Here is a 26,618-nt window from a genome sequence, read left to right on the forward strand (position 1 = left end):
AGCTGTTTGGTCTATAAAATGTCAAAAAATGTTGATCACAGTTTCCTAAATACGAAGATTCACTTTAGAGTGCTTGTTTTGTCCGACCAAAGTTTAAAACCCAAAGGTATTCAGTTTACAGTCCCATCTGATCTGAAAGCTAGTAAGTTTACCTCTGAGCTCTGATTATTTTGTTGCGTATCAGTAATGTTGTTCGATTAAAAGAGAAAACTCAAACTGGGTATTTCCTTCATAGGAAGAGCTACACACGGTGTTTGTTTGCATGCATGTGGACTCGTGGTTCGCCAGCACTTTCAATGGCTCTTTAATGGTCATCTCCAGTTGTAGCATCAGAATAACATAAACTGTGGGCAGTTGCCTTGAGCAAACTACTTAAACGTTTGCATAAACAGCTTGAAAAGTGTGCCTTTTGAATCCCTTTCTAATGTAGCAGTGGGACAGCCCTGAGCTTTTGTAAACTTATCTGGAATGTGTGTCAGAGTCTGAGTTCACATGGGTGGTTAGGCATGATGAGATGTAGTTTAGCTTTCAGCTGCTTAGACAAGTCACACCTGCGACATGATGAATTACATGCTGAATAGTGTTGTGAAGGCTAATTGACATCTTCTATGTAGTTACTAGTGTTAACATGTCACAGCTATCCCAGGAATTGGTTTAGCTGGGAGGTACAGTAGTGACTCAGATGAATAGCCTTGTAAAGACTGACTGCAAACTCCTGCAGGCTTACCTGTGAGGAGGCAAACTGTGACATAATGGAAAGATTTAAAAGTACTATTAGAGACACGGCGGCAGGATTTAAAGTATCTACTGTAAACACAGAGGTTTCCACATCTGCAGGCTCCTGCAGATCATCTGGTCTCAGCTGACATCAGCAGCTTATGACTCTGGATGTCCTGAGAGAGAGTACACTGGTTGAACAGATACTGTAGTGTATGTCTTGTAAAGTGTTTTTTCTCGTCTGATTTGATTTTAGAATTCTGTGAGGAAACTAGAAAGACAGGATATTCTGAAAGATAGTTCTTCTGTTTTCATAGGGGATAGACGTGTGATGATGATTATGACTGAATATAACATTCAAACTATACTGCCAAAGGTCTCCAAAGCACGGTTGATGGAGTGCTGTGAAGTTTTAAGATGTCTGTATAAAATTTGCGATGGAGAGGGAAGACTTGCTGGCAAACCAAAAACCAAAAAGTAATCTCAACTATGTTCTGAGAGAGCACTTAAATATCAATCCCTCCTTTTGTTTTTAAATCAGATCTTCCAACTGGATCAATATTGAGCTAAAAATGTGCAAGGTGTGCAGCAGTTAAGTATGGAGTAATATATTATACATCAGACTTCTCCGTTGCTCAAGTGCAATGAATCATAACCTTTCGGGCTTAAAGTATAGCAATGTCCACTTAAGACCTACCAACCCAACAGCTGTGTGTATGGGTTATGCCCAAAAGTGATAATTTGAAGAGGTAAAACTCCAGGTAAAAACCATTAATTAACAAGAAAAAAGTTTAGAGGAGCTTCTGAAAAAAAAAAAGCGAGATTTGGTTTAGAAAATGGTTATTTTTTCTTCTTTCCTATCCTGTTAATTGTCTCACAACTCTTCAGATTTATTTGCAACCCCTGTGAGTGGAGATGCCATTGAACTAGACTTGAAGGAACACAGCCTGCAAATGTCTTTTCTCTTGTCTTTCATTATACAGCTTACAAATTGTGTGTATTGCTTTCTTAGGTACTGGAATACACATTACAAAAGCACTAATGATCCAGCATGAGCTTAACCCTGGACATACTGTTACAGTGAAGTGGCCATAAGATAACATAAACAGAGTGTGTGCCTCTATATTAATAGCAGATGATTCACCAGTTCCACGGTGCAAGAGCAGGTTTGTCCTCTCGACATTGAACTCCTCTCTGCATCTCCAAGTTCTCCCTCTGTCCCCCAGGGTGTTCACTTATTTGTCACTGTTCACATTCACCCTAAGGCTGACACCGACTCTGCCGCAATTATCAGGATGATTCAGAAAGTGCAATCTGCTGATGCTCTCAGCACTGTAATAGGTGATTTTAATCACCTTAATTTCCAGAAAGTCCTTGAGCAGTTTGTCTCAGCATGTCACTCGCCTTGCATGCCATTATGATACTCTCCCGGGATCTGTTAGGGCTCTGTCGAGGGAAGTTAAGTGGCAGGAGGAGTCCCAGTGGGATCACCGGTCCGCAGCACAGTACACCTGCTTCGCACAACACTGTGTTCAGGATCTGAACTAATGACTGCTCCCTGGCTTTTCAAGGATGCTCCATCCACACAAACTGGACTGTGTTTCAAAAGTCAACAGTATCAATGACCGCACTGACACTGTATCTTTCTCCAAGGACTTTGTCACCAAAATGATGACAGTCTGTCCCACTAACAGGGTGGTGCATCTCCTATGAGAAAAAAAGGGGCTAAGTTTAGTAGCAACAAATTTAGGTCTGTATGACGAGGAAGGAGAACTGCCTGCGACAGATGACAAGACATAACGGGGTGATGGGGCCTCAAAGGATTTAAAGTAGACATACAGTACATGTGGCCAATAAGCTGAGTAGCACTATACATGTCGTGATTGCCATTTCCGAGATCGGTTCAAGATGTTTTCAACAGCAGATGTTTCAAAAGAGGCCAGATGATGAGCACAAATGCTGAGTACCGTAGACGTTTAACGTAATTAAGACCTGTTCAGAGTGACTCAACTGCATCTTTTGCGTCTTCATCTCTCCAGCTGAAAAGAGAACCCAGTCTCTGGAAACACGCAGCTCTCATATTCAAGGACTCCACACCTGTGGTGGAAATTTCCCTACTGAAAACATCAGAGAAGTAAAACCATAGACTTAAAAAGGGTGTGGGTATGACATCAACTGGAGTTTTCTAAAGAGATGTTTTGAAGCTTGGATTTCGGTTACTGCTTGCAAGCCTCCTGATCATACTTTTTTTCTTTTTCCTTCAGCCTTTTTAAGCTGATGGACTTTTCTTTTGGGTTGCTCTGTTTAGTCAAAACAGGGAAAGCAGCTCTCAAACTCAAATTGGGAGGATTTCTCTAACTTTTATGAGCTAGCCAGTGGGGTGCCAGTGTGAAGAGACATTTGATCAAGTGTACAGATGATTGTGTCACTCTCCAGCAGGAGGTCAGGTAACACCTTATTTCTCATGGTGAAAAATGTGTGAGCAGCATAACTGCTGGGAGGCAAATGCAGCTCTTGAAGAGATTCAAGGAGTTTCCAAGGCACAACTACAAAGGCTACTTATTAAAGCTTACTGTAGGTTTGTAGGCATAGATAAAGGTTGTTTAAGATGATGTTGATGAGGACAACTAGTGCCATTCTCTATTGTCCTGTCAGCTTTTCTGTGTGTCCTCTGGGCACACAGTAGACGGCCTCAGCTTCAGTAGAACTCATTAACCCTAAACTACAGTTAAACTACAGAAGTCAGGCATTAGGCTAAATTTTGTTTGTGTAAATAATTATCTTTGCAGTGATCGAGAAACCTTTATACTGTACAACACTGAAGTATTGACTCATTGTCTAGTCCTATGGTTATATGCCCCCATAGGTAGTCAATTTTTTAATTATACGGGCTTTACTAGTTCCTCATGTGTTGTGCATTATTTAGTGTATTTAGGTGTGGCTCCATGAATGTGAAAGTGTTATTTTATATTGGGAGCGAAGATTAATCATCTTAGCTTTATGGGATCAATGGTGAGGATTGTGTTTGCCTTACTGGAATTATAATGTACAGGTGTAACCAGCGCTCAAAATGAAGGATGTTATATTGTCCCAGGGACAATAAATATAGCATCAAGATATGGTGTCTTGGACAATTCTGGGAAAGTAGAGAAATCTATCATTACAAATGAATTTATTACATGTATGCATCATAGAATGACTCTTCCACTAACAGCGCCAAGGTCTCTCCCTCTCCTCTTGTGCCGTGCACAGGCAGTCAGAAAGTGTGGCGTGTGAAGCATGTTTGCCTTCACTCACTCTGAATCTCTGGATCTCTGGAAATATATCTCTATGTAAATATTTAGTTTGATCTTCTCCCCCTTTGTAGATCTTTTTACTTAAAATATTTGATTTTCTTCACGTGAGTTTGGGCTTATTTGTTTTCTTCTGTAAGTCACCAGTAAAGCTCATTAATGAACATTATCTTATATTATTATTAATAGTTTTATCTTCTGTGTTTCATTCATACAAAAATCAAAGCAATACTGCAATATGTATCTAACATTAGCTACCATAAGCTAGTGTTAGCTTATGATTGCGACAGCAAAAGCCCTGAGTGTATACAACTGAACAAGCATGAGTTCAACTGTTTATTATATAAGCCGAATGAGTAAATTCTTCTTTAGTTAGTCTTGCTTTAAAATAACTAGAAAGTGCAACAGTGATGCATAGTGATATTCTAAAAGCAGCACAAAATGCAAATACTTAATTTATTTAACTACTTTAAATTCCTATTGAAAGCGTGATTGTGTGACTTTTGGAAGAAGAGAGAACCCATTGACTATCTCACAAATGAAAAGTTGAGCAATAAAACGCATCCATGCTCAACACATTTGCTGCTACAGCCTTCCTTGGTCAAGTATGACCAGTAGAAGGGGATGGGTAATCTTTGCAAAATTAGGTATAACAAACTATGCTGAATGAGTTTGACAGCTTTATGAATTCTTCTGCTTCTTTTATACTCTATATCAGCATTTACCATTATCCCCTGATTTCCACGAGTGGCCACTGTACGGGAAAAAGTTTTATTTACAGAATGTAACGAAATATATTGCACCAGTCACCCCCAGTGTATTACTCCCTGTACCTGCATTTGGCCTGTACTGTACAGTAGCCGGTTCAAATCCTGACAGGACCCTTTGCTTTTGGCTCGATAAGAAGATCTGATAATGCAGAGTTTGTGTTTCTCATAGCTGATCTCATCACTTCTCCTACTATTGATTTGAAGCTGTAACCTGAGAGGTTAGTGTTGCTGCCGAGATGCAGAGTGCCCGGGCTCCAAAGGGCGGCGTAAACCGTTAAAGATGCGCTTTTGTATCACAAAGGTGGACGACACTAGTGTGCTCATGCCAACCCTGCTCCATTTTCTACCAAGAATTTTCTCTTTGAGGCCATTAAAAGATTATTTCATTAAGGGTGATTATATAATAATAATAATAATAATAATAATAATAATAATAATAATAATGAATGGACACTGGTCCTTTTTTACCACACATCAGTTGAGTCACGGCGATGCATTAATGCCATGGTAAAAGATGAATCACAGAGTTGTTGTGGAAGCTACAGCGAGGGTACATTATGTATATGTATCATCGCCATCCATCCAGCCAATTCAGAGTTAGGTTTCAGCCATACCATTCATCATGTCCCCCTTTCCCCCCCAACACACACACACACACACACACACACACACAAACACACACACTCCCACACTCGCACCCCCAACTTTGACTTGTAAAGAAATATTGCTCCAAGTGCAATAACCTTAACGCCAAAGGTTGGAGGAATCACAGTGTGATTAGTGAGCGAAGAGTCTGAATGCATGTGACAGCAGAGAGGAGGAGGAGGATGGGAGGTCTGGAGCTCAAGCAGGACCTCCTGATTTCAGCTGCTTTAGCTGCGGATCGAAACGTGTTAGTGAGAAACAAACTGTTGAAAACACAGTTTTTCTTGGTTCATGGTGTGCAGGTTATTGTTTCATTATAGTGGTGTCAGTGTCTGTGTGGATATATACTTGTGTTGGGCAGTTGTTGTCATAATCCATTAATCTGTCTAATTTATTCTATTAAAAGATCAATAGTTTGGTCTGTAAAATGCTTATTTATATTTGTTGCTATGGACACATTTTAGTCTGTACCAAAAAAGTGTTGAGGTTCGATACCCAAGGCTACTTGTTATGTCTGACCTAAAGTGCAAAGCATAAAGATATTCATTTTAACACGATATGTAACGAAGAACAACAGCAAATCTTCACATCTGTGAGGCTGGAAACAGGACAATGCTTGATAAATAACATAAGAGTTCACATTCTTTCTTTCTGTCCATTGACTAATCAGTTAATCAGCTAATTATTATTTCTCTATTCTTGTGAGCACAGTAACAAGCAGTACATAACAGAGACTTGTACAGTGTCTATAGATTCCCTGTTTAAAAACAGCTGAAACACTGTATAGTTTTAAAAATATGTAAGGTAAATTCAATTTCAATTCAATTTTATTTGTATAGCGCCAATTCATAACAGAAGTTATCTCAGGACACTTTTCAAATAGAGTAGGTCTAGACCGAACTCTTTATAACATTATTTACAGAGACCCAACAGTACCACCATGAGCAAGCACTTGGCGACAAGGGCAAAGAAAAACTGCCTGTTAAAAGGCAGGAACCTAGGACAGATCCTTCGGCTCTAGGTGGGTGGTCGTCTGCCTCGACAAGTTGGGGTGAGAGAGAGAGAGAGAGAGAGAGAGCGACAGACAGACAGACAGACAGACGGACGGACAGACAGGTGCACAGCAACAACAGTAAATGACTAGTATGCTGACATTTATTGTTAATAAATTGTTAACAACCTCAGTAGCATAGCTGGTTATGGTTACTGTGTCATTATGATTACGGTGAGGCAGTCTAAGTGCTTCTTCTTTTTATCCAGAACAATATGATTTGAAGCAGTTTTCCCAGCTGTAACCACTACTGTATAATGCAGACAGCTTTGCCACTCTTACTTTTTAATGACACCTTTTCCCTTTCAGTCTGCACCGGGTTCGTCACTATGGAAACAGTCATGTACACGCTGTCAGAATAATAATTAAAAGGGGTGTGTGAGTGGTTAAGAGAGCATTAACGCACCTCAGTGCAGACCAGTGTCTGGCTTTCGAATGTTGAGAATGTGGAGAGAGAATCATCTCGCAGTGTAAAGAATTTAAGCCACATTACCAGCGACACAACAGGAGTGTGATTAGCCGGCATGGGGAGAGTGTTAATGAGAGGACAGGGCAGATCCAGTGCCTCCTGTTCTAGCATGGACGTGCCCACACGCGCACAAAACTGCAGTTCAGCAAAGTTTCCCATAAAAGCTGAGTAGTGTATAGGCTGGTCCGTGGAGGCTGGCAGTGTAATATAGAGCTGAGTGGTACTGAGAGTGTTGGCAAAGGGATGTTGCCTGTCACACTGCGTTCTCTGTGTTTAGGTTGACAGCTCCACTAGACCCATGCACTGTATATTCATTACAGGGGAAAGACTACAGCTTATGCTAGCGCTATAGTAGAGTTACACAGCAATAATGGCTTGCTTCTTGATACAGAGCTGTTAGCACTTCTCCATTCAGTGGTATTCATAAGTCCTCTGAGACAATGGGACTGTTGACTAAGAAAGTTGATATTTGCTGTTGTTGGTGTGATACATTGCCTTTATCTTCCAGCAGCTTACAGTGAGAGAAGTAATTAGAGGATCCAAAGTGTAATTACTTTCCTGCAGGTTGGAGACATTACAAGTATTAACAATTCTTTAGAACAACAGCCTAGCTTTATTGAATGTGATCTGGTCATTGAAGACGGGCACAACTTGTGTCTGCCTTGTTCTGGTGGACCCCACTCCTTTAGCAGTCAGCCTTTTAAAACAATCATGCCCTTGTTTTATTTTTTTGCAACCAATGACAGTAGAAACAAGATAATCCATCCATGTTGCGCTGTCATTAAATGAGGACTGTGTGTCTGGCTGTGTGTTTGTCTACAGCCAAACATGAAGTGAGAGATTCCTCTCTCAAGCAGCATGATCTCTGTAGCCTCCACACACAGGCCCTGGCACCAGCAATGCTCTACACACACCATCAGTGAACTCTCAGCTCTCTGGCTCAGACTGCATTAATACTTTGCTTATGGTACATAATTACGTACAGTAGCTTGCGATACATAATAGATGACTTCCTTTTGCACATGAGAAAGAGAAACTCCTCCTTGCTGTAATAAAGTTGTAAAAAACGACTTGGTGTTAAGATAACGCCACCACCAGCTTAAGTTTAAAGCCACAGTTTGTCACTGTGTGACAGTCAGCACTTTCTACTCCTGTTTTATTGAGGAAGCATTTCACTGGCCGATCACAGTCTCTTTTCTCAGACTCTTGACTTCAAGTCAGAAGTAGGGACTCTCCATCTATCGCTCTGAGCCCAACAACTCGCAATATAAGAGCGTTCACAGTTGTTCTTTTTACTGTTTTATTCTTTTATTTCTTAAAACAACAGGAACTAAACAGATTTTTTTCTATGTCAGGCGGTTATATAAGTGTGCCTGCATGATCTGATCAATACAAAATGACCCATCCATTACCCAACCAGGTGCACAGATCTAATCCTGACCCTTGCTTCCTCCTCCCCACATGCCCGCTCAAAATTGGAGGATGTTGCAAAAAGTTAGCAGCCTGTGTCACAACACATTTTCCTCTCAGGGCAAAAAAACTAATGGCAAAGCAATATTGTTTTGTGTTGTGAAACAGCCTTATTATCTCTTTACCTGACATTCATATTGGATTTCTGATTTAACTAGCCAGTAAGCCTATTCTGTTTTGAAAATGTGTCCATTACAGGCTATCATAAACTGTGCCAGAGGGCTGTTGATGTTGTTCAGTTACTTTAATGCCGATAGATGTGAAAGTCAAAAATTACTTTATGTGCGTTAATATCCAGAATCCCCACAATGATGCTGTCTTGTTCTGTTAGAGGAGATGTAACAGCCAGAGTGTATGTAGTTTTACATACGAGCAGCTGCACAACATTCTGTGTGCAAAGTGCAACTAATGAATACATTTTTGTATGCTTGCTGCTTTGGTGCAGACAGAAATATCTCAACAACTATTGGATGGACGATATTTGGTACAGACATTCATGATCCCAGTGGATCCCTTAACTTTTCATCTAGCACCATTATCAGGTCCAAAATGTCATTTGTCCAATTCTTTGGTTTATGACAGAATACCTGAAAAATGAATTGGATTCCCATAAGCTGCAGCTGTACTGTGTTCAGTGCTAATTAGCCAATGTTAGCTGGCTAACATGCTAAACTAAGAGGGCGAACATAGTGCCTGCTAAAGGCATGTTAGCATGCTGACAGTAGCATTCTGAAAGCAATGCTGTACGTATAGCCTCACGGTGCTGCTAGCATGGCTGTAGACTTAGTCTTGTTAATATAACTAGCCTTAATGAATACAATTCTCTCATCACGTCTCATTCAATGGGTACGTTTATATCCCAATATAGTCAATAAACTGAGAAGTGGTTTATGTCTGTTTTAGCAAATGAAATACCTGATCAATCAACATACACATCACATTGATAAAAAATATCTAAGTCCAAAATTGCCATTTAGCAGTTTTGGTCATTGATTTGCAGCAGTGCCTATAATGATCCAATGCAACATTGTAGATGGTAATCAATGGTAACTATATGAAGCAAATATTCTCAAAAATGACCACAAAGTTGAATCAGCAACTCTCCGACACAGTCTTAACGAACACCAACTATTCTAAGCTCCACAAAACGCAAAGGTGCACTGTGTTGCAGGCCCATTGCATTATATTTCACTGCTATTTCTGTTATTGTCTCCGACCCCCTTTGTACAACAAACTGCTGTGCCACCGACTCTGTCCTCCCTTCCCTCACAAACTTTTGAGGAAAGTCTGCAGCTCTCTAACTATTCCTGCACAACACCTGTTCATTGTGGCTGTGGTGCAGAGCTCGTGCCTCCTGTACTGTTTGGGGGTTTTCTAAAAATAGCATCTGGGGAGGGCTGTATAGCCAGCAGGCAGGGAAAACAAGGGAGCAGAGGGAAATTGGCTGCTTGTGTATTCTATCAGACCATGAGGGAATGTTAGTCAGATAGGTGTTGACTCTCCTATTCCCTGCCTGCTGCAGTTTGTCATAGCTGTGTACAAAGAGAAGGGAACTATATATTTAGCAGGCGTGATTCATACTCAACAGATTGCACGGGCACAGAACACAGCGCATTTATAGAGTCAAGTACAGTAGCATTTGCATATTTAGCTCGAGAAACATCCTTGCATTCCTTGGCAGCTGTTGGACTTGAAGAGTACAAATTCCCAAAGATTTACATCTTTCTGTGTGTTTTAATGGAGACACGATACATTGTTTCTTTTTTCTGTGTATTCTATCACAGACGACATCCATTAATGGCAGATATGAAAGAGTTACTGAAGCTTTGTTCTTCACAAGCTTTTCAAAGTGAAGTCGTTTCAAGAAACCGTCAGGGAATGCCTGCAAAATACTTGTGGAATAAGAAATTCTTTTCATTCTTTAGGACAGAGAGAGAGAGAAAACGTATGTATGCATGCATGCTAACACAATAGATGTTCACCTTTTTGAAAGACTTAACTTTCTCTTTACAAAAGAGAAAACAGTATTTTACTTATTTCAGTATTTTCTTCTGTCCTCAAGAAGCTTCATTTTAGAAATATGCCACTCAGCAGGGTGTTTATCACAGTTTTCATGTCACAGACCCCCACATAGACGTATTAAACCATGGAGCGGCAGAGAGGTGAGAGTCAAACCTAATACACAACTAGAGAAGTCACTCACATATTTTTTAATTGTGATCATTTGTCCAACAAGGACGAAAGCTCACACTGATACCTGCTGCGCTCCTGTCTGCCCCGGGGTTGTGTTGCCATGAGGCAGCGGGGTTGGCCATTGTCACGCATTTTTCCGTTAAGTTGCTCAGATAGGCATGACTTCTTGTGACTGTTTACATCCCAGATTGGTGAGAGGCAGCCTTTGTTTTTCCTGACACACAGCAGCTCCTTTCAGTGTCTGACCGAGTCACACAGCTTCTCTCACAGTTGACCCAGTGTAATTGTAATTCAGCCCATTAATGAGCCAAGTAAAATGTTCTTTATGGGAAACGACAACAGTAAAATAGCTTATGCTGTGGTGACTGTTGTTTTACTTGTTGAACAACAAATGAGATAACTGGCGACCTCAGCTCACCTCTGTTAGAAATTTTCCCACTGTGCTGTTTAGCAAAGATAACTGGGTTTACTTTATCTAGATTGGCTTTGACCACAGGCTCATTTCTTCACGCCTTTCCCGTGCAGCCTCTGCATCTCCGGATTCTGCCATTTTGAGCATGTTATATCATGCTGTCTCAATGCGTGACGTGCAACGTGTTACTGTTATGGTAAAGAAGCAAAGACAGAGTATCAGAACAGGACTAATCAAAGCTGAAATACGATCTGTTTGTATATTGACAGCAAAAACCTTCTTGACTGGAAATCAAAATTCCAATACATCACTGGATGCGGATGGATCATATGAAACAAAAAGGCTATGATTTGTGGACTTAAGAAGTAGCTTCCCCCTATAGAAGCAGAGCTTATTTAGAGACAACAGATGCTCCTGGTTGCCTGTGGAGTGGGATGAAACCAGAGCCTTTGTTACTGAAGATGCCCCGGCGCTGAGCTCCACTGTGTGTCTGGAGTGTGAATAAAATGCCCATTTCTTGTGCCACCATCCATGGTGAGGTTTAATTTTAGACCAATCACTGGCTCACCATGTGCAAACACCCCTGCAGCTGCTAATGCATATCTGTTATTCTCTTTCGCTCTCTGTCACTCTCTCCTTCTCCTCTCATTCTGTATTATTTGCACCAGTTTGGTGTTTACAGCTGTGTATAAGCACGACAAAAGCAAAAAATCTTTGTTGTCTTTGCAGTCGTGCCGCTAACAAAACAGATCAACACCTCCGCTGTTTACTTACCGAGTCAGGTTACATGCAGTCTGCCGCACTGGCATGACCTGCAATTAAGCAGAGACATGGTGGATTATATTTCATAACAGGGAGGCATGGAATCACAGTTATGATGTGATGCCTCAAAATAGCAACTAAAACGCAATCATCCACAATCCACAGCTCCAGTTTGTGTCCTACCACTGAAAGTAATCATCCTTCCAAGGTTTTTATTTGGATACTGAATAATTGATTTGGCACACGCCCACAGTTTGTGCAGCCATTGTGTTCTTTCTACACAACTCATAATACAATAGTGCTACAGGTTATTTTATAAACTACCTTAGCTATGCAGTGCTGACCAAATCTAATATCTTTATGAGAGAATGCCCCAGTATTGAACGAAGATAATCAGGAGATGTTCTATTTGTAGATGATACAAAAATGATCATTAGTATTAGGAAAACACGGACGTTCATTGTTGCATTTATGCTCTAATCCAGTGGCTCCCAGCCTGGGGGTCAGTACTCGTTAAGGTGAATCTAAGGGATCATGTGATGATCACTGGGATTGGAAATTAGAAAAAGCTAACAACCTCTATGCAGAGTTCTACTTATTATTTTAAACGTTTATCTAATCTTTGTTTCTTTGCTTTTTGATTTTCTTGTGAAATGAAATACAGGATTTTTCCACCTCTTCTGGGAAGATTATCAATCAGAGAACAATCTGAGCAGTAGAGGAATTTATGGGTCCAAAATGTTTGAAGAACCTACCCAAACCTGACATGCATAAATTCATTTTTGATAAAGAGAGCCTGATCCAAAGGGAACACAGGGACTGTCAGACCTGATGATAATTAGACCAGGTCCAAACTGCAAAGAACACAAACGCAGACATGATTAGCTATTAATTAACAAGCACCTGCGGTCGAAAAAGGAGAATTTTAATGATAATGTTTGAAAAAAATTCCACAGTCGTCAGAGACGTTGATTCCAAAAATAATAATTTTATATGCTCCAAAGACTAATTCATAGAAATAAAGTCCTAAATTCACTACCTGCACCAACAATAACACATTCTGTTGCCACATGGGAGATTTTCAGACAAAAAATAATAATTTTCCAACTAGCTGAATATCTGTAAATCAAATTCAAAGAAGTAACTGTCAGTTCTTTTACATAGGCTACGGATTTCCATTTAGATCCACTCAGGTATTGGACGTATCGACACACAGACCTGTGATAGTAAAACAAGACATACACAATCTATTTAGTGTCAAATTTGGACCCGGGCCAACGCAGGCCCTGGTTTGGGTTTGTGTTCCTCAGAAGCGATTGGACCCATGAAGACTCATATATGCAAGAAGCCATTCATTTGCATTAAGGAATCACAGGCCTTAAAGGTTGGGAATCACTGCTCAAATATTTCCCTAAACATCAGTTTGCTTTAATGCAGCTTTGAAAACCAAGAAAATACTATTTATAATAGTCTTATATACAAAATCTTAAGACGGGATCGAGTATTAGATCCATAGATTTGCCAGCCTTAGCCTACATTTCGGAATCCAAAATATCATCTTTACAACACTGATATTTACACCTGAAGCAGCTCTCGTTTCCCCTCCCCTCTCACTTTCTGCCAGGCAGTCCTGAGCCCCAAAAATAGCAACACTGGTGTATGACTCATGTTTGGAGCTATCTGAGATGCCTGATGAGAAATCCATGAATAAAGGGACTCATTAGTCACGTGCAACACCTACAAAAGAAGGGCACGGGGTCAACGTAGGTCCAACATAAATCCTTCAACAAAACTCGCTCACCTCCTCCAATCGCCTCCTTTCTAGGCCCTCACACCGGGCTCCAATCAACAAAGCCTTGCACATTATTCTTCAAGCCCATTTTCCCATGCTGCTTGTTCTCAGCTCTAAGTCAAAGACAAGCGTCAGCCCCTTTTCTAGATGTTCTCCATTCCCAAGAGTTCCCTTCCACTTTCTTTCATCTCCCATCTTTTGCTTCTCTCTTTCATCTACTTGCTTCAACATTCCATCCACCCTCTCGCCTTCTCCCAACCTCGCCCAGTCCCCCAGCTTCTTCACATGCAATCTTCCATCATCTTCTGTCACCATCCACCCAAAACCAGCTTCCTCTACCGTATCATATTTCTTTCACTCAAACTAAACCCAGCTGCCATTGGGGTCCTCCTCTTATTACTCGATCTTCCGTTTTTAAAAAAAAAAAACAGCTGGAGTTGTCACTACAGCTCTACACCTCCACCCTCTTCTTCAGCTTCCACTTCCCCATGCTACATTCCCCCCCATTACCCAACCAACACGTAGCACCGAACCCTCCCTTCTCCTCCATCCACCCTCTGGTAGAGCCCCCACTTTCCCTTCTTCTCCATCTCCAGCTTTAGCACCCCCCACTTCCCAACCAAATCCATCTTCCTCATCTCCTCTTGGGCTCGCATCCAGAGCGGCACTGCCCCGATGGAGGTCAGCCCGGTCTCTGTCTGCTGTGAGAGGCAACAGGGGGGAGGGAGGCAAGGTGAACCGGTTTCATCGGCTGTCATTGCGCTGCACGGTGGGCGAGGAGGAAGAAGGGAGAGAGAGAGAGGACAGTGTGATAGAGGGAGAGCGAGGGCAGGAGGGTAGAAGCAGAGCGAGAAGGAGAGAGAGAGAGGGAGAGAGCGAGAGAAAGTGGTCCAGCGCTCACAGCTCACATCGCTGGCTGGCTGGCTGGCTCGCTCACTGTTGACGAATGAGCTGTCTACCCACGGGGCTGGGAAACGGCAGCTTGTGACAAGCTGGGGAGAGAGGAACATGAATGTAATGCGTACCTTGCCTCGCTTGCTTTCAGATACCGGCCAGAAGAAGACTCCAGAGAAGAAGGATGGGAGACGCATGTCGTTTCAGAGACCCAAAGGGACCATTGAATATTCTGTGAGTAACGCACAAGCAACTCTGCTCTTTCTGTGTTAATGTCATTATGTGTTTTTGACGCTTTTCTGCTCCCGTGCTGCTGCTGCTGCTGCTGCTTCTGTGTGTGTGTGTCTGCTGCTGGTGGGTTCTGTAGCTCAGACTAGTAATAATAATATTCTAGCTGTAGCAGTTGTGTTTGTGTTGTGAAGGCACCGTGTCTGACCATGCTTGGTAGCTCATTAGTGAGGGGGAGACGCATTTTGTGGATTTTGCCAGTGTAACACGTGTACCTCATTCTCAGACTGTTTACATAAAGAGGACGGTGCATGTGTGTGCGTGCACAGACGTGCAGGGTAGCTGATAGAAAGCTTATGGAAACAATATATCTTTTATTAAAGACTGCCTGTGCAGCAGCACCACGCTCAGCTCCATTTTGCATGTTGATGTATAGAAAGCAGAGGAACTGTAGCAGCTCTGTACATTTCCTGGATCAGAGCTGGACAGATGAGGAGGAGCGCTGGCAGGATGTTTATTTGTTTTTCCACTTGTTCTCTGTGCCACGTATCGGAGAGCATTCCACCACAGAGCTCAGTGTGCTCGCGAATGACCTTCCAACTGCGTTGTCATTTCTATTGATTTAGCTGTTGTGTAGCAGAAGGGGAGGGTGGGGGGTAAGAGAGTGGGAGAGAGAGGGAGAGGGCTCTGGTTCCTTGGCGTGAGCTGAAAATGGAGCCTGTCTCCGCTTTGCCTGGTTGTGTTCTTCAAATGACCCTCAAATCCAGCTGCAGTCAGACTGCTTTTCCTTGCCTCTCTCTCCGTGGCAACAGTGAGGAGTGGTATTGCCGTGGCTCAGCTCCGGCTGTCTGCCTGTCTGCCGAAAGGAGAGGAAGAGAGGAAAGGGAGGAAGGAGAGAGGAAAGGGAGAGAGCGCAGTGTTTATGTGTCTCTCTCTGACATTCCAGTCTCTTCTCTCTAACTCCTCTCCTTTTCGGTCCCGCTTTTTTGGCACCTGTTCTGCCATGGGTTTCTCCGGCTGTTGCTCCTGGAGCCGCTGTATGTTTCACTCTGATTGGCTCCCTTTCCCCATCTCCAACACCTCAGCAACACCGACACCACCTCCACATCCACCACCTCCCCAACCTGTCAGTCATCCAAGACTTGCTGATTGACAAGGCCCTTGTTTATCTTGCTGGGGCTTGAACAACCTAAACCCCTACAACAGGATATTTGTCAGAGCCAAAGCACTGTGTCATGGCCCTGATGTAAGGAGAACGGCCACAGAGAGACAGCAAATGGAAAGAAATGCTGATGGGAAAGAAAACTAGGGAGAAATGTAGTGTTTAGTTTGAGGGGAAAAAAAGATTCATATCTCAATTACACAGCATACCAATCCCGTTCTTGTCTGCCATCACTCTCGCTTTCGCTTTCCTCCCTATTACCCCCCCATTGGATTGCGGCTAGCGTGATGGATGGATTGAACACTGCCAATGATTATGTCCTGTAGCCTGACATGCTGCAGCGGCACGTAGCGACGAGGCTTAGGGCCGGGTGGAGAGTATTTAAGGTGGTATAGCCAAGCCTCCCCTACGCATTGACAGACACATGGTTGCCAGTGATTGAGAAGCAGCTTTATCTTAAACTCATCTCCCGCATCGGGGGGACGGACGGCGATGTTTCCTTATTTCGCTCGCCAGAAGATAAGTTTATAATCTATCGACCGGCACCAACAGGAAAAAGGAGGGTTTCCTCTTATGCCGCCTTATCAATACAATCTCCCTTCCTCTCCCTCACCTCTCTACCTCACACTCAGGCTTCTTTCTCTGTCCCTTTTTCTTTTTTCGTATGGAGAAATAACCTGAACAGCTGCACCCCATCTGCCTAGACACTGATAACGCCAGGCCATTCAGCCGCGTCCAGCTATTGGCTGACCTGCATCGTATTAAAAAATGTGTTTCAAGTGTGTGGGAACAACTGAGATAGATGAGGAGACAGACGTAGATAGAGAGAAGCGAAGAGCAGCACAGAGGTGAGGCACGCAGTGTGGGGGGGGCTTTCCCTACCCATCGACAGGGTGAGAAAGTCAAAGTCAAACAAAGTAAAGACGTGAGAGAGTGTAGGCCACACATATTTATGTCCAGACACGCCAGCTGTATCACACCCTGGACATAGGTGCTCCAGTTGGGATGCTATTTTGGATTTTGTCTGAACTCTGGGGATCCACATAAAATAGCTACGAATAGGTTTAAAGGAAAATGACAGTTTATTACAACTTGGGCGTTAGTTTTGTAGCTTTGAGCATCGGTTATGAAAACATTGCACTCTCCGAGGTAAGTGTAACTGATCTGGTGACGTGGATACAGCGCTAAAAAGAAGTCTGATTAGGCAAGAAACAAGAGCAGTGAGGCGGTTGTAGGAAAGTTACAGTTTAGACAAATTACTCTGCGGTGAAACCAAAAGCACACCAAAATAATAATCCTTCATGGGAAAACTGTGTTCACAGTTATCAGTTATTTGCTAGGTTGAACCAGGATGTTTACTTTAATATATTGGATAACCTGAGCGGTTTCTGCAAAACCTGTCTGATCACATATCATAAGGTAAGAAAACATCTACATTGTGTTAAACTGGAATTATTCTTTAATGTTGAGTCATGTTGAATTTTTTGGCCTGAACCTCCCAACCCACACTCTGTTTCAGTCTATTGCAGTTCTCTCAGCAGAACTGGCACAGCAAAGCTCTCATTACATTTTGTATAGTGACACTAGAGAGCAGTTTTTAGGGGAAGGACTGTCTGGATTCCAGTTTGTAGGCCGGGGAAAGAAAGGAGGAGGTTGTCAGCATTCATGAGGTTGTCATTATTGCCAACAACATGATCAGTCAGATACAAGTACAAACTGTGTAGCGAGTTGTGGTAAAACAGCGGTCATAGCACTCAGTCAGTTGCCCTAAAATGTGTATTCACTTACAACATTTAGTGCTGGGGTATCATTTGAAATATTTAGCCTTATAGTGGAATGGCTCTAGGGAAGGCAATGTCGGTTGGTCAGTCTGTCTGTCTTTTGGTCGGTCCCCCTCAGGACGAACTGGTGATCCCCTGGTCATCATCACCATCATCAGGTCAAAACCTTTTATTTGTCCAATACTTTGCTTTTTGACAATATACATGCATAACTAATGACATTCCCATCACCCTCAGCTGTACTTTGTCTTTAGTGCTAATTAGTAAATTAGAGTGAACATGGCATGGCAAACAGCCGCATGTTAGCGTTGTCATTTTGAGCATGTTATCATGCTATCATAGAATGGCTGCAGACTCAAACAGTAGTCTTGAGCCTTGAGGAACACATTTTTCTATAAAACTGTTTTATTAATTTAGCTGAAGAAGACAAACTCTTTTTAATGTAAAGTGTTATTGAAAGACAAGGAGCCATATAGGAACTTCCTCAATGAAAATTTCTGAAAATGGCAAGATTCTGATTTAAATCAGCAAATATCTGATTGAGAAACAAGTAAACAAGACTACAAATCTGAGCAAGCATGCAGTGCCACCTTTCTGTACTTGACAGGTTCCGATGCTACAGGCACGCTTTAGTCTGTACCAAAAATATATTGTGGTTCAGTACCCAGCTAAAAGGATGTCTGTCCACGAGTTTATCCTCAGTTTTACATGTTTTATAAATGCTTCTTTTGTGTATATGAGTGCGGTATGATCCAGATGTGCTACCACCACTTATGAAGAAGATAAAGGCCACTAATTTCAGAGCCAGGGTCTCTCAGTGTCACCGGTCTGCAGGTTGAACGGATTTCTGCCGGGCTTAGAGGAAACATGGTGGGCATTAGAGGACTTGTGGACATTAGATGAGTCATACGCCGAGCACCAGGTGTGTGCGTGTGTGCACACAGAGAGACACACACATCGGCGGCAATCTTAACTCTGCACCCTCCCGACAATCAGTCACTCTGATTGCATTATTCACTGCTGGGTAGGAGAGGAGATCCCACTGTTTCAGCTCTTTCACAGCTCCCTCTCTGTGAGTAGGAGAACAAGTCAATGGATGATGGAGGAATGATGGGATTGGAGGGGTGTGTGGATGGTGATGTTAAAAGGGATGGAGGAGGGGATAGAGGGGAATGCATGTGGAGAAGATGGAAACTGATAGATAAGTAGAAGAGCAGCCTCATACATGGCCCAGATGTCAGTATCTCTATTGCACAGGCTCCACCTACATGCTGGAGCCTGTGATTCTGGTTTAAAGTTAACAAGTGCGCAAGCTAGAAAAGTAAAAAAAAAAAAAGTAGTTACAGTTGGATCATTGAGAGGATGAACCTTCGAAGTTCAAATGTTGAATGCCCAGGATAAACACCCAAAGGCACTCACCCAGATTTCAAGTACAAAGCTGACTCATCTCAACTTCACCAATTTATTTTGGCAATGTCAACATGTGTGCTACCTTTTTTGCCTTTTTGTATTCATCCTGTGTATTCAACATTGGAAACTGTTTGTTACATTTTTGGGCGATACATGACTTGTGTTATTTTAACACATTGTTTGCAATGTGACATCTTCATTAAAATCAGCCCAACCCAAGGGTTTGAGCCAGAGCATGCTATTGTGACAATAACCCTTTGAAAAAAATGTCCCTACACTACAACCCCCCCTATGCTCAATTGTCCCCATAAAACCAAGGGCAGGATCAATGCTTTTAGCAGGCCTCTCATTTTTAGATTTTATAATTTGTATCAACATTTATTCTGATAGTAAGCCAAACTTCAAAAACAACCTGGCTGTTATCGTCACTTTTAGTGAGTGAAATACTACTCTGTATCATGTTGATATAAAAAAAAAAACTGCATGTTGTTGGTGTTAAAATACCAATAGTATATAGTAATAATAGTCTGTCGCTCAATACATTTTTTTTGCATTAGCTGCCTGTGCATGTCATTTTCCAACCCCATACGTGGTAGCCAGATATCAGTCAAGTAGTAACTATGAGCGGATGCTAGTAGATTAAACTATAATCAGAATTGTTCAGTTATACTGAACACCACTTTAATATGTTAATCACTTAAATCTGAATCTTTGGACATTCAGAGGTGAGCAGCTGATTGTCCTGTCAGTTTGTGAAACTGTAATGTTAGCTAACATTGGCTCAGTATCCAAATTAAAAGTATTTGACCCCCTCCCAGAAAATCCTGGCTCAAATACTGCCTAAGCTTTGCATTTCTAAATCATAGTTAGTATCTTTTTGCTTTGCTGGTTCTCGTGTGTCATTAGGCTCCTGTATATGTGTTGGTACATCAGTGGAAAGGCTATAACAGCATGAAGCAGGAGGTTAAAACCTGGCATAAGGAGGGATCTATCAGAGCTTGAAAGTGAGACAGCAAATTTGTTCTATGTCCCCTTGAAAGGGACAGAATAATGTGACTTTATCCCCCCGTCACTTATAGAGGGTCTAAATTTAGGTCTGCAAATGATCAGCAAGATTGTAGTTGCACACAATACACATGCCATTAGGATAGTAACGACAAAGTCACCATGGCAACTGTCATGCTAAAGCCGGGCTTCATCCTTCATTATAAAATGAGGAGCGATAGCTGCTTTGATATGGCATTATGGGTGATTAAACCGTACGCTATTGATTATTTATTTCCAGTTTGATGACGACACAGTTGATTCATTGCACTGATTATGGTTTCTCTTTAACTCTTCTCCAGCTTTCCCATATTTTTTGCTTTTTTTTGCTTTCCCATTTTTCATTGATAATATGAGGTGGTCTCAGTGCAGGAACAGGTCTTGCATTAAACTGTGGACCAGCCAACACCTGTGAAAGGTTACCTTTAAACACCTCTCTGCTTAATAATCTGACCAAGGAGCCGTAGCTATGAGATTGCATCTTATTTCCTTGGTCGACCTTTTGCAGTAGCACTCATAGATTTGCTCTCATGTTCCATTCTTAATGTTCTTACCAAGACGCCAGCAGACTCTTTAATGGAGCCATTAGTCTTTCGTTGTCCAGCCTTTGTTGAATCTGTGCGTCCTTGCCTGTTCAACAAGGTGACCGTTAGCTAGATGTCAGTCACTCTCAAGATGGCTGCCACGGCCTTCCTCTACCCTTCTGCTAGAAAGGACGGATGTCATTCTAAGAGGAGGAAGCTTAATTATTCATCCCCAGTTTGAGATGAATAATGGGTATTATTGATCCAGAGGATAAGAAGGTAGCATACACCTGTCATTAGTGGCTATGAACCTGATTGTGATTACTCTCTCTTTCCCTTCCCCTCCCTCGTTCTGCTGTCAAAGTGTCAATAACAGGTCTTTATCAGTGGGTCACATTTGCATGTCCCCTGTCCTCTGCCACTTAATTGAGTTAGAGATAGCTCCTCTTACAGTACAATCAATGGCTGTACCTCTTAGGTTTGCTGGAGTCACATACGTGTGCCATTTTAGTAGATCCGTGGTTGTTCTGTGACGTATGAAGCTAGTTGTGTTTCTAATATTACTTTCCCATGTAAATGAAGTGACTAATTAAGCTTAAAAGGCAAACTTGAATCATGCTTTTATTGCACTACATTTGGTGCCAAGATCAGCCCACCACCTGGCGTTGCCAGTGTTTACTTCATTGAACACTAGATATTTTTACCCATATTGATTGGCTGAGCTCCTGATACAAGAACTACCAGAGCAGCTATTTGATACAAGAGTCAGCAGCTGTCATTGGTCAGGCTAAGCTTTAAGATATGTAGTTTGTAGTGCAAAAAGGAGAGGTTTCTTCCATATAAGCCAAATATGTGACCTTATATTGCAGACTGGTTAAGAAACTCACATAAAAACAGTGTCTGAGCAGCTGTAAATGTCCTGTAGACCTGAATGTCATATGGGCTGGTGTTGTGCTGAGCAACAGAGGAGCTATAAAGCTAAAAATAAATAGTTCATGGATGAGACGGTAGCAAATAGCACCTAGGGAGAATCGATGCTCTGTGCTGAAGCCGCCTGGATGAAAGGCTCTGACACTGTAGGAGCCCTTATGATTATTAACTCCTTATGTTCCTAACTAAAAGCCAACTCCTGTTGTCCCTTAAAACAAGACTTTGAGTTTAAATCTTAAATGCCAGCCATGTACCAAGTTATTATCCTGCTTGTTATGGCTTTGTTGTAAATACACTGTGAATGCGTGTTTGTGTAGAGTCACAGGGACTTTGCCACTCGGGGGTCTGATCTCTGTGACGCCCGCTGTCCTCTTTCAGACAGCATATTTATCAAGCTGACATGCTGCTGTTGTCTGAGTTAACAGTACGACTCCCTTTGCAGAGCTGATGAGATGACAAATCACGAATGGGCCTTGATACGGTCATAAGACGTCTAAGAGCAGTTGTTAATGATACAGTTCAGAGGAGATGTTGGAGATGGGACACATAACTGTCACCACATCCTCCTTATTTCTTTTTTGTGGTTTTGCCTCACCCGTTTCTTTTAGTCACTGTGGTGGGAGGCACCAAGGTGCTTTGTAGCAAATGAAGTATCCTGGTTTTGACACTTATCTTGGTTATGATCCAGTCTGGGATATGGTGTTTACATGCAACATAGAGACACCTGGTTGTTCAGTATGCAGGTTTTTGATCATCTGCATCAGTAGTGGCATCTCTATGAATCCTCAACATCGCAGTTACTCAGTCATTCCTGTATAAACTGAGTTGCTTCAGCAGTTGAGGATCAACCCAGTTTGTTTTGCTGGATTTGGCTTCTCAATCTGATCATTAGTAACGGAAGACAAGAACAACAATGCTGTCAATTCTTAACATTAGTGCAGTTTGTAGACCATCACTGCATTGTTTATAACCAAATGTTTTGCTGACTGACTACTGTTTAACTATGTACCTGTGCACATGGCAGGCAGTGATCCGAAACCTGGAAACTAAATCTGACAGCCATGAGCCTGTGAGCTTTGTCCATGGCTTCACTGCCGTGGTTGCTGTGCAACCTCCCTTTAACTTAATCACTACTTTGAATTATTGAATTAAATGTGGCCTAATGAACAAGCAGTGAAAATCTAAAGGTATCAGATAGCATTTTGAAACATGATTTGTTTCTAGAAAATGATTAAATTAACATTTAATCTAGCTGGGCAATTGAATCATCTCAACAAACTGCCGCTATTGTGCATCTCCACTTTGACCCTTCAAGGAGATCTGTCTGAGAACACAAAACAGAAATAGACATCTGGATTAACAGCCAGTCTATGTGTGAATCATTATGTCATTTTCCACTTGGCCCTTGCTACACCAATACTGATATATGACAATAGTTATTTTGTTTTCAGTCTTTGTAGTATAATTGTCTGTGGTGGTGTTTGAGGGGTAAAGGAAATGTAAAGGTTTGCCTTTGGTCCTCACTTCCCTTTAATCCATCTGCAACCAGTTAGTAGCCTAGAATAGTCTATCTCGACCCATCCCATCATCATGTGCAGTGTACGGCTCACCATGAAACCTGTGTTGTGAAACTACTATCTCAGTCAGCCCTGCACCCAATCCATACTGCACAATGAATCCCTGCTCTGTGTTGTTCATTGCCGTCCAAACAAAGTTGCACACATTGCTGAGTCAGGGAGACTGTATCCCAGCAGCGTGACTGACCTCGGATCTGATTAGTTTGTCCCCCCAGAGGGTAGGGCTTCCAAATCCAGTGTAGCCTGCAATCTGGGCCTTGGTTTAGCACTCTCAGCCCAAATATATCCAACACTAGTTCAGTCCAGATTAAAGGGACATGAAGAAATATGTAAGAAATCCCCCCCGATGACAGGACTGTTAATCAGACACAACCATTATTTCAACAGCTGCTGAGACCGCTGGATTTCAAAACTCTCTTTGCAGACAGATTTTGGTTGGTTTATATTTAAGGTACCCCCCATCTTTTTTAATTGCCCAACAGTGGAGGATGGAGCAACAAGCAAGTGACCAGCATCACAAGACATTTCAGCTCCAAACGTTAAAGGGCTGTGCTCTCAAACCAAAACATGTGACACAGCAGTATTACTGTCGCTGTACTGTCATGGTGATTAGCCTTTTACTTGCTGTTCCTGCAGGATTTCTGCCATCATTAGCTAGTCTTTTTTATCATACATCTTTATTACACTAGGAGTGTTTTTCCAGACGTTGTATCAATGTTGTTGTTATTTCTCTGGTTGCCTGAAGTGGTGCTGCTTCAGCCATAGCCTCAATATGGATGGTTGTTTGGCTGAATTCATTTATTAAATTTGTAAACAATTCAAAAAACCATGATTATTAATAATTTCAAATGACTCCTATATTTGGTATCAGACACATTGACTAACATTATGCTGAAGTTGATTAGAAATTAAGTACAGTACACATCCAACATGTCTTGGAGTTTTCTGCAGGGTTTGTTTGAATGTCTAATGTTCCTGCTCCTCTCTGGGAACGCACTGCCTCCTGCAGTGTTTTTCCCACGACTGAGAGGAAATACACTACATATTGTATTTAACACTGATTTCTTCACAAACCAGTCCACAGCTACATTGTTCCTGTCCCCAGCCTTGGCCCCACTCTGTAAAGCCCTGCTTTATCCCATCCTCAGAAGATGCTCAAGCTAACAGGCTAAATAACACACTTTGAATATTTGTGCTGCTGAGTGCTTGATTTGCTTGCCTTTCGGAGCCACAGATTCTTGGGATGATCCCATATGGCTCTGTTGTTCTTGCTAAATCAAGTACACTTTGTATATTTCAAATTTGTGAAATATTAATTCTTGAGAGCTCTGTTTCAAGCCCAAACCCATGCATGCACACTTCATTTCTGAGTTTCTGAGTTTATTAAGGACTTGGTCTCATGAAATGCTGCATGACACCCATGTAATACAGGGAAAGATGTGAAAGCTTCTAATCTTTCACTTCACAATGACTCGTGTTGTTACCTGGAGACAAAATGGTCTGTTTTTGGAGCTTGAGTTAGTGCATGTCACTGTTGGTATTTCATCTGAAAACATTCACTGGTTGCTAGCGTCCTCTGAGTTTTCTGCTTCTTCCCCTCAATGTTATCTGTTGACATGATCTGATCCTGATCATGTCATGTGTGACTGCCTCACACACACGTGTTACTAATGTTCCAGCTTGTCTGTCTTGGTTCCCCTTACTCAACTACCTGTCTGTGACTGTGCTTTGTGTGTCTGTCTCTGTCTGACTGTTTGTGCAAGAATATCCTCCTGGAAACAATCTGTCATGTCAAGAATTTGGAGAAGCTGTCCTTTCCTTGGTTCTGTTTGCACATACACACACACAGGCTGAGAACCACGGAGGCAGTCCCATGACTGTTTCACTAAAACACACAGTGCCATTATCCTGTCCTAATTATACGCAGCTCAAAGTCAGCCCTGCCTGTCTGGTTTTCAGGGGTTTGCTCCCCTGAGCACAATTTTTTCACTCATACCATCTTCCTCACACATACAGGCGCTTTCTGACATGGTTGTCATCCTTATTTGGAAGGTAGAAATTCCCATTGGGCATGTTAGATGCTTAACTAGTTCAGACACGTGGAGAACATCTCTGTTGTATGGATTTTAACTAGTGGAGACAAGCAAATGCACCTGTGTCAAACTGCAGGGTGCAGCAGCTGAGCACCGGATGTAGCCACAACAGCAGCCTGCACGATACGCTGAGCCTCGACTTACATGAAGAAGACTAGGCTATCTTCTTCTGCTTAATGTGGTCACTCAAAAGTGAGGATTTGCTACTTTTCTTTGGTATTCTTGTAATCTGAATATCTTTAGGCTTACAGCTGTTTGTCAGACAAACTATCTTTTGCTAAGCCCCACCTCAGTTACTGTTGCTATACTGTCGAGCTTTCCATTCTCACACGTGCAGTTTGCAATGATAATGATGGCAGATTGACCACTAAAAATAAAACAATTTAATTTCATAATAGGTAGATACATCTACATCTTTTAAAATGAAGGACAACAGTCACTGGCATATTGTATCAGCTGTTGCTCCATGTAGAAGACATGGAAATAGAGAAACATTTGATTTTGATTTATAGAATATTTTCACTGTTAACGTTACAACAGTTTAGAAAATTCAACAACAATAAAGAGCAGGGCAGAACTGCTAACATTAACCTGCATCGTGATGTACTAGCCTCCAGGACAGACAAACACACTCTTAAACTACACTTCACTTTCTCTGTCCCTTACTACAGCCTGTGTACAACGCATCAACATGGGGAAAAAATCTAAAGCTGGATGGACCTGTAATTGAACAATCACCTTGGGTGTGGGGAAACTATAAAGGGTATTTGGTGCTTTATAGACTAAATGATTCATCATGTAATTAAAAAGATAATCATTTTCATGCATAGTCGTATTTGTGCACATAAAAGCAACCTCACTGATTTAAAGTAAAAAAAGGTAGATGTTGCTAAATGACTGCTGGTGACATTCATATTTCTACCAGCAACATTGCTTCCCGTGGGAATCTATTCCTGGTCAACAACTGACAGCTTTAATTTGCATAACATCCCAAAATCTAACATGCAAAAATCAAGCAACATTAAAACCTTTTAAAGTAATAAGTGCACAGCTTTGCATAGTTTTTCATCTTTCCTCTCTCTGCCTCTCATAATCATCTCCAAGTCTACCCTGTACAGCTTTCTGGAAATGCCCTGAACAGAAGCAGGAGTGTGATTTTGTGTCCTCTCTCTTGTTTTGTGGTCCAGGTGGAATCGCGGGACACGTTGAACAGCATTGCGCTCAAGTTTGACACCACACCGAACGAACTGGTTCAGCTGAACAAGCTGTTCTCCAGAGCAGTGGTGCCTGGCCAGGTGTGAACCGCCGTGCACGCCATCACTGATATATTCAGCTGCATCACTTCATCACTGTCTAACAGCAACCTCATATCTACAGCATCTCACCAACCGGTTAAACTCG

General features: G+C 42.0%; 1 protein-coding gene across 6 annotated transcripts in view; it reads left to right on the top strand.

Moving 5' to 3' along the window:
* Nucleotides 1-26,618, top strand: part of oxr1a (oxidation resistance 1a) — a 155,541-nt gene that overhangs the window by 94,212 nt on the left and 34,711 nt on the right. For 4 of the 6 annotated variants that reach the window (XM_051405438.1, XM_051405437.1, XM_051405440.1 and 1 more), the window contains 2 exons: nt 14,620-14,702; nt 26,405-26,512. In XM_051405438.1, coding sequence (XP_051261398.1) covers nt 14,620-14,702; nt 26,405-26,512 — 191 coding nt within the window. The remainder of the gene's footprint in view (nt 1-14,619; nt 14,703-26,404; nt 26,513-26,618) is intronic. The other 2 variants (XM_051405441.1, XM_051405442.1) reach the window with 1 other exon arrangement.

This window comes from Dicentrarchus labrax, unplaced genomic scaffold (genome assembly GCF_905237075.1).
Source record: "Dicentrarchus labrax unplaced genomic scaffold, dlabrax2021, whole genome shotgun sequence".
Lineage (NCBI taxonomy): Eukaryota > Metazoa > Chordata > Actinopteri > Moronidae > Dicentrarchus > Dicentrarchus labrax.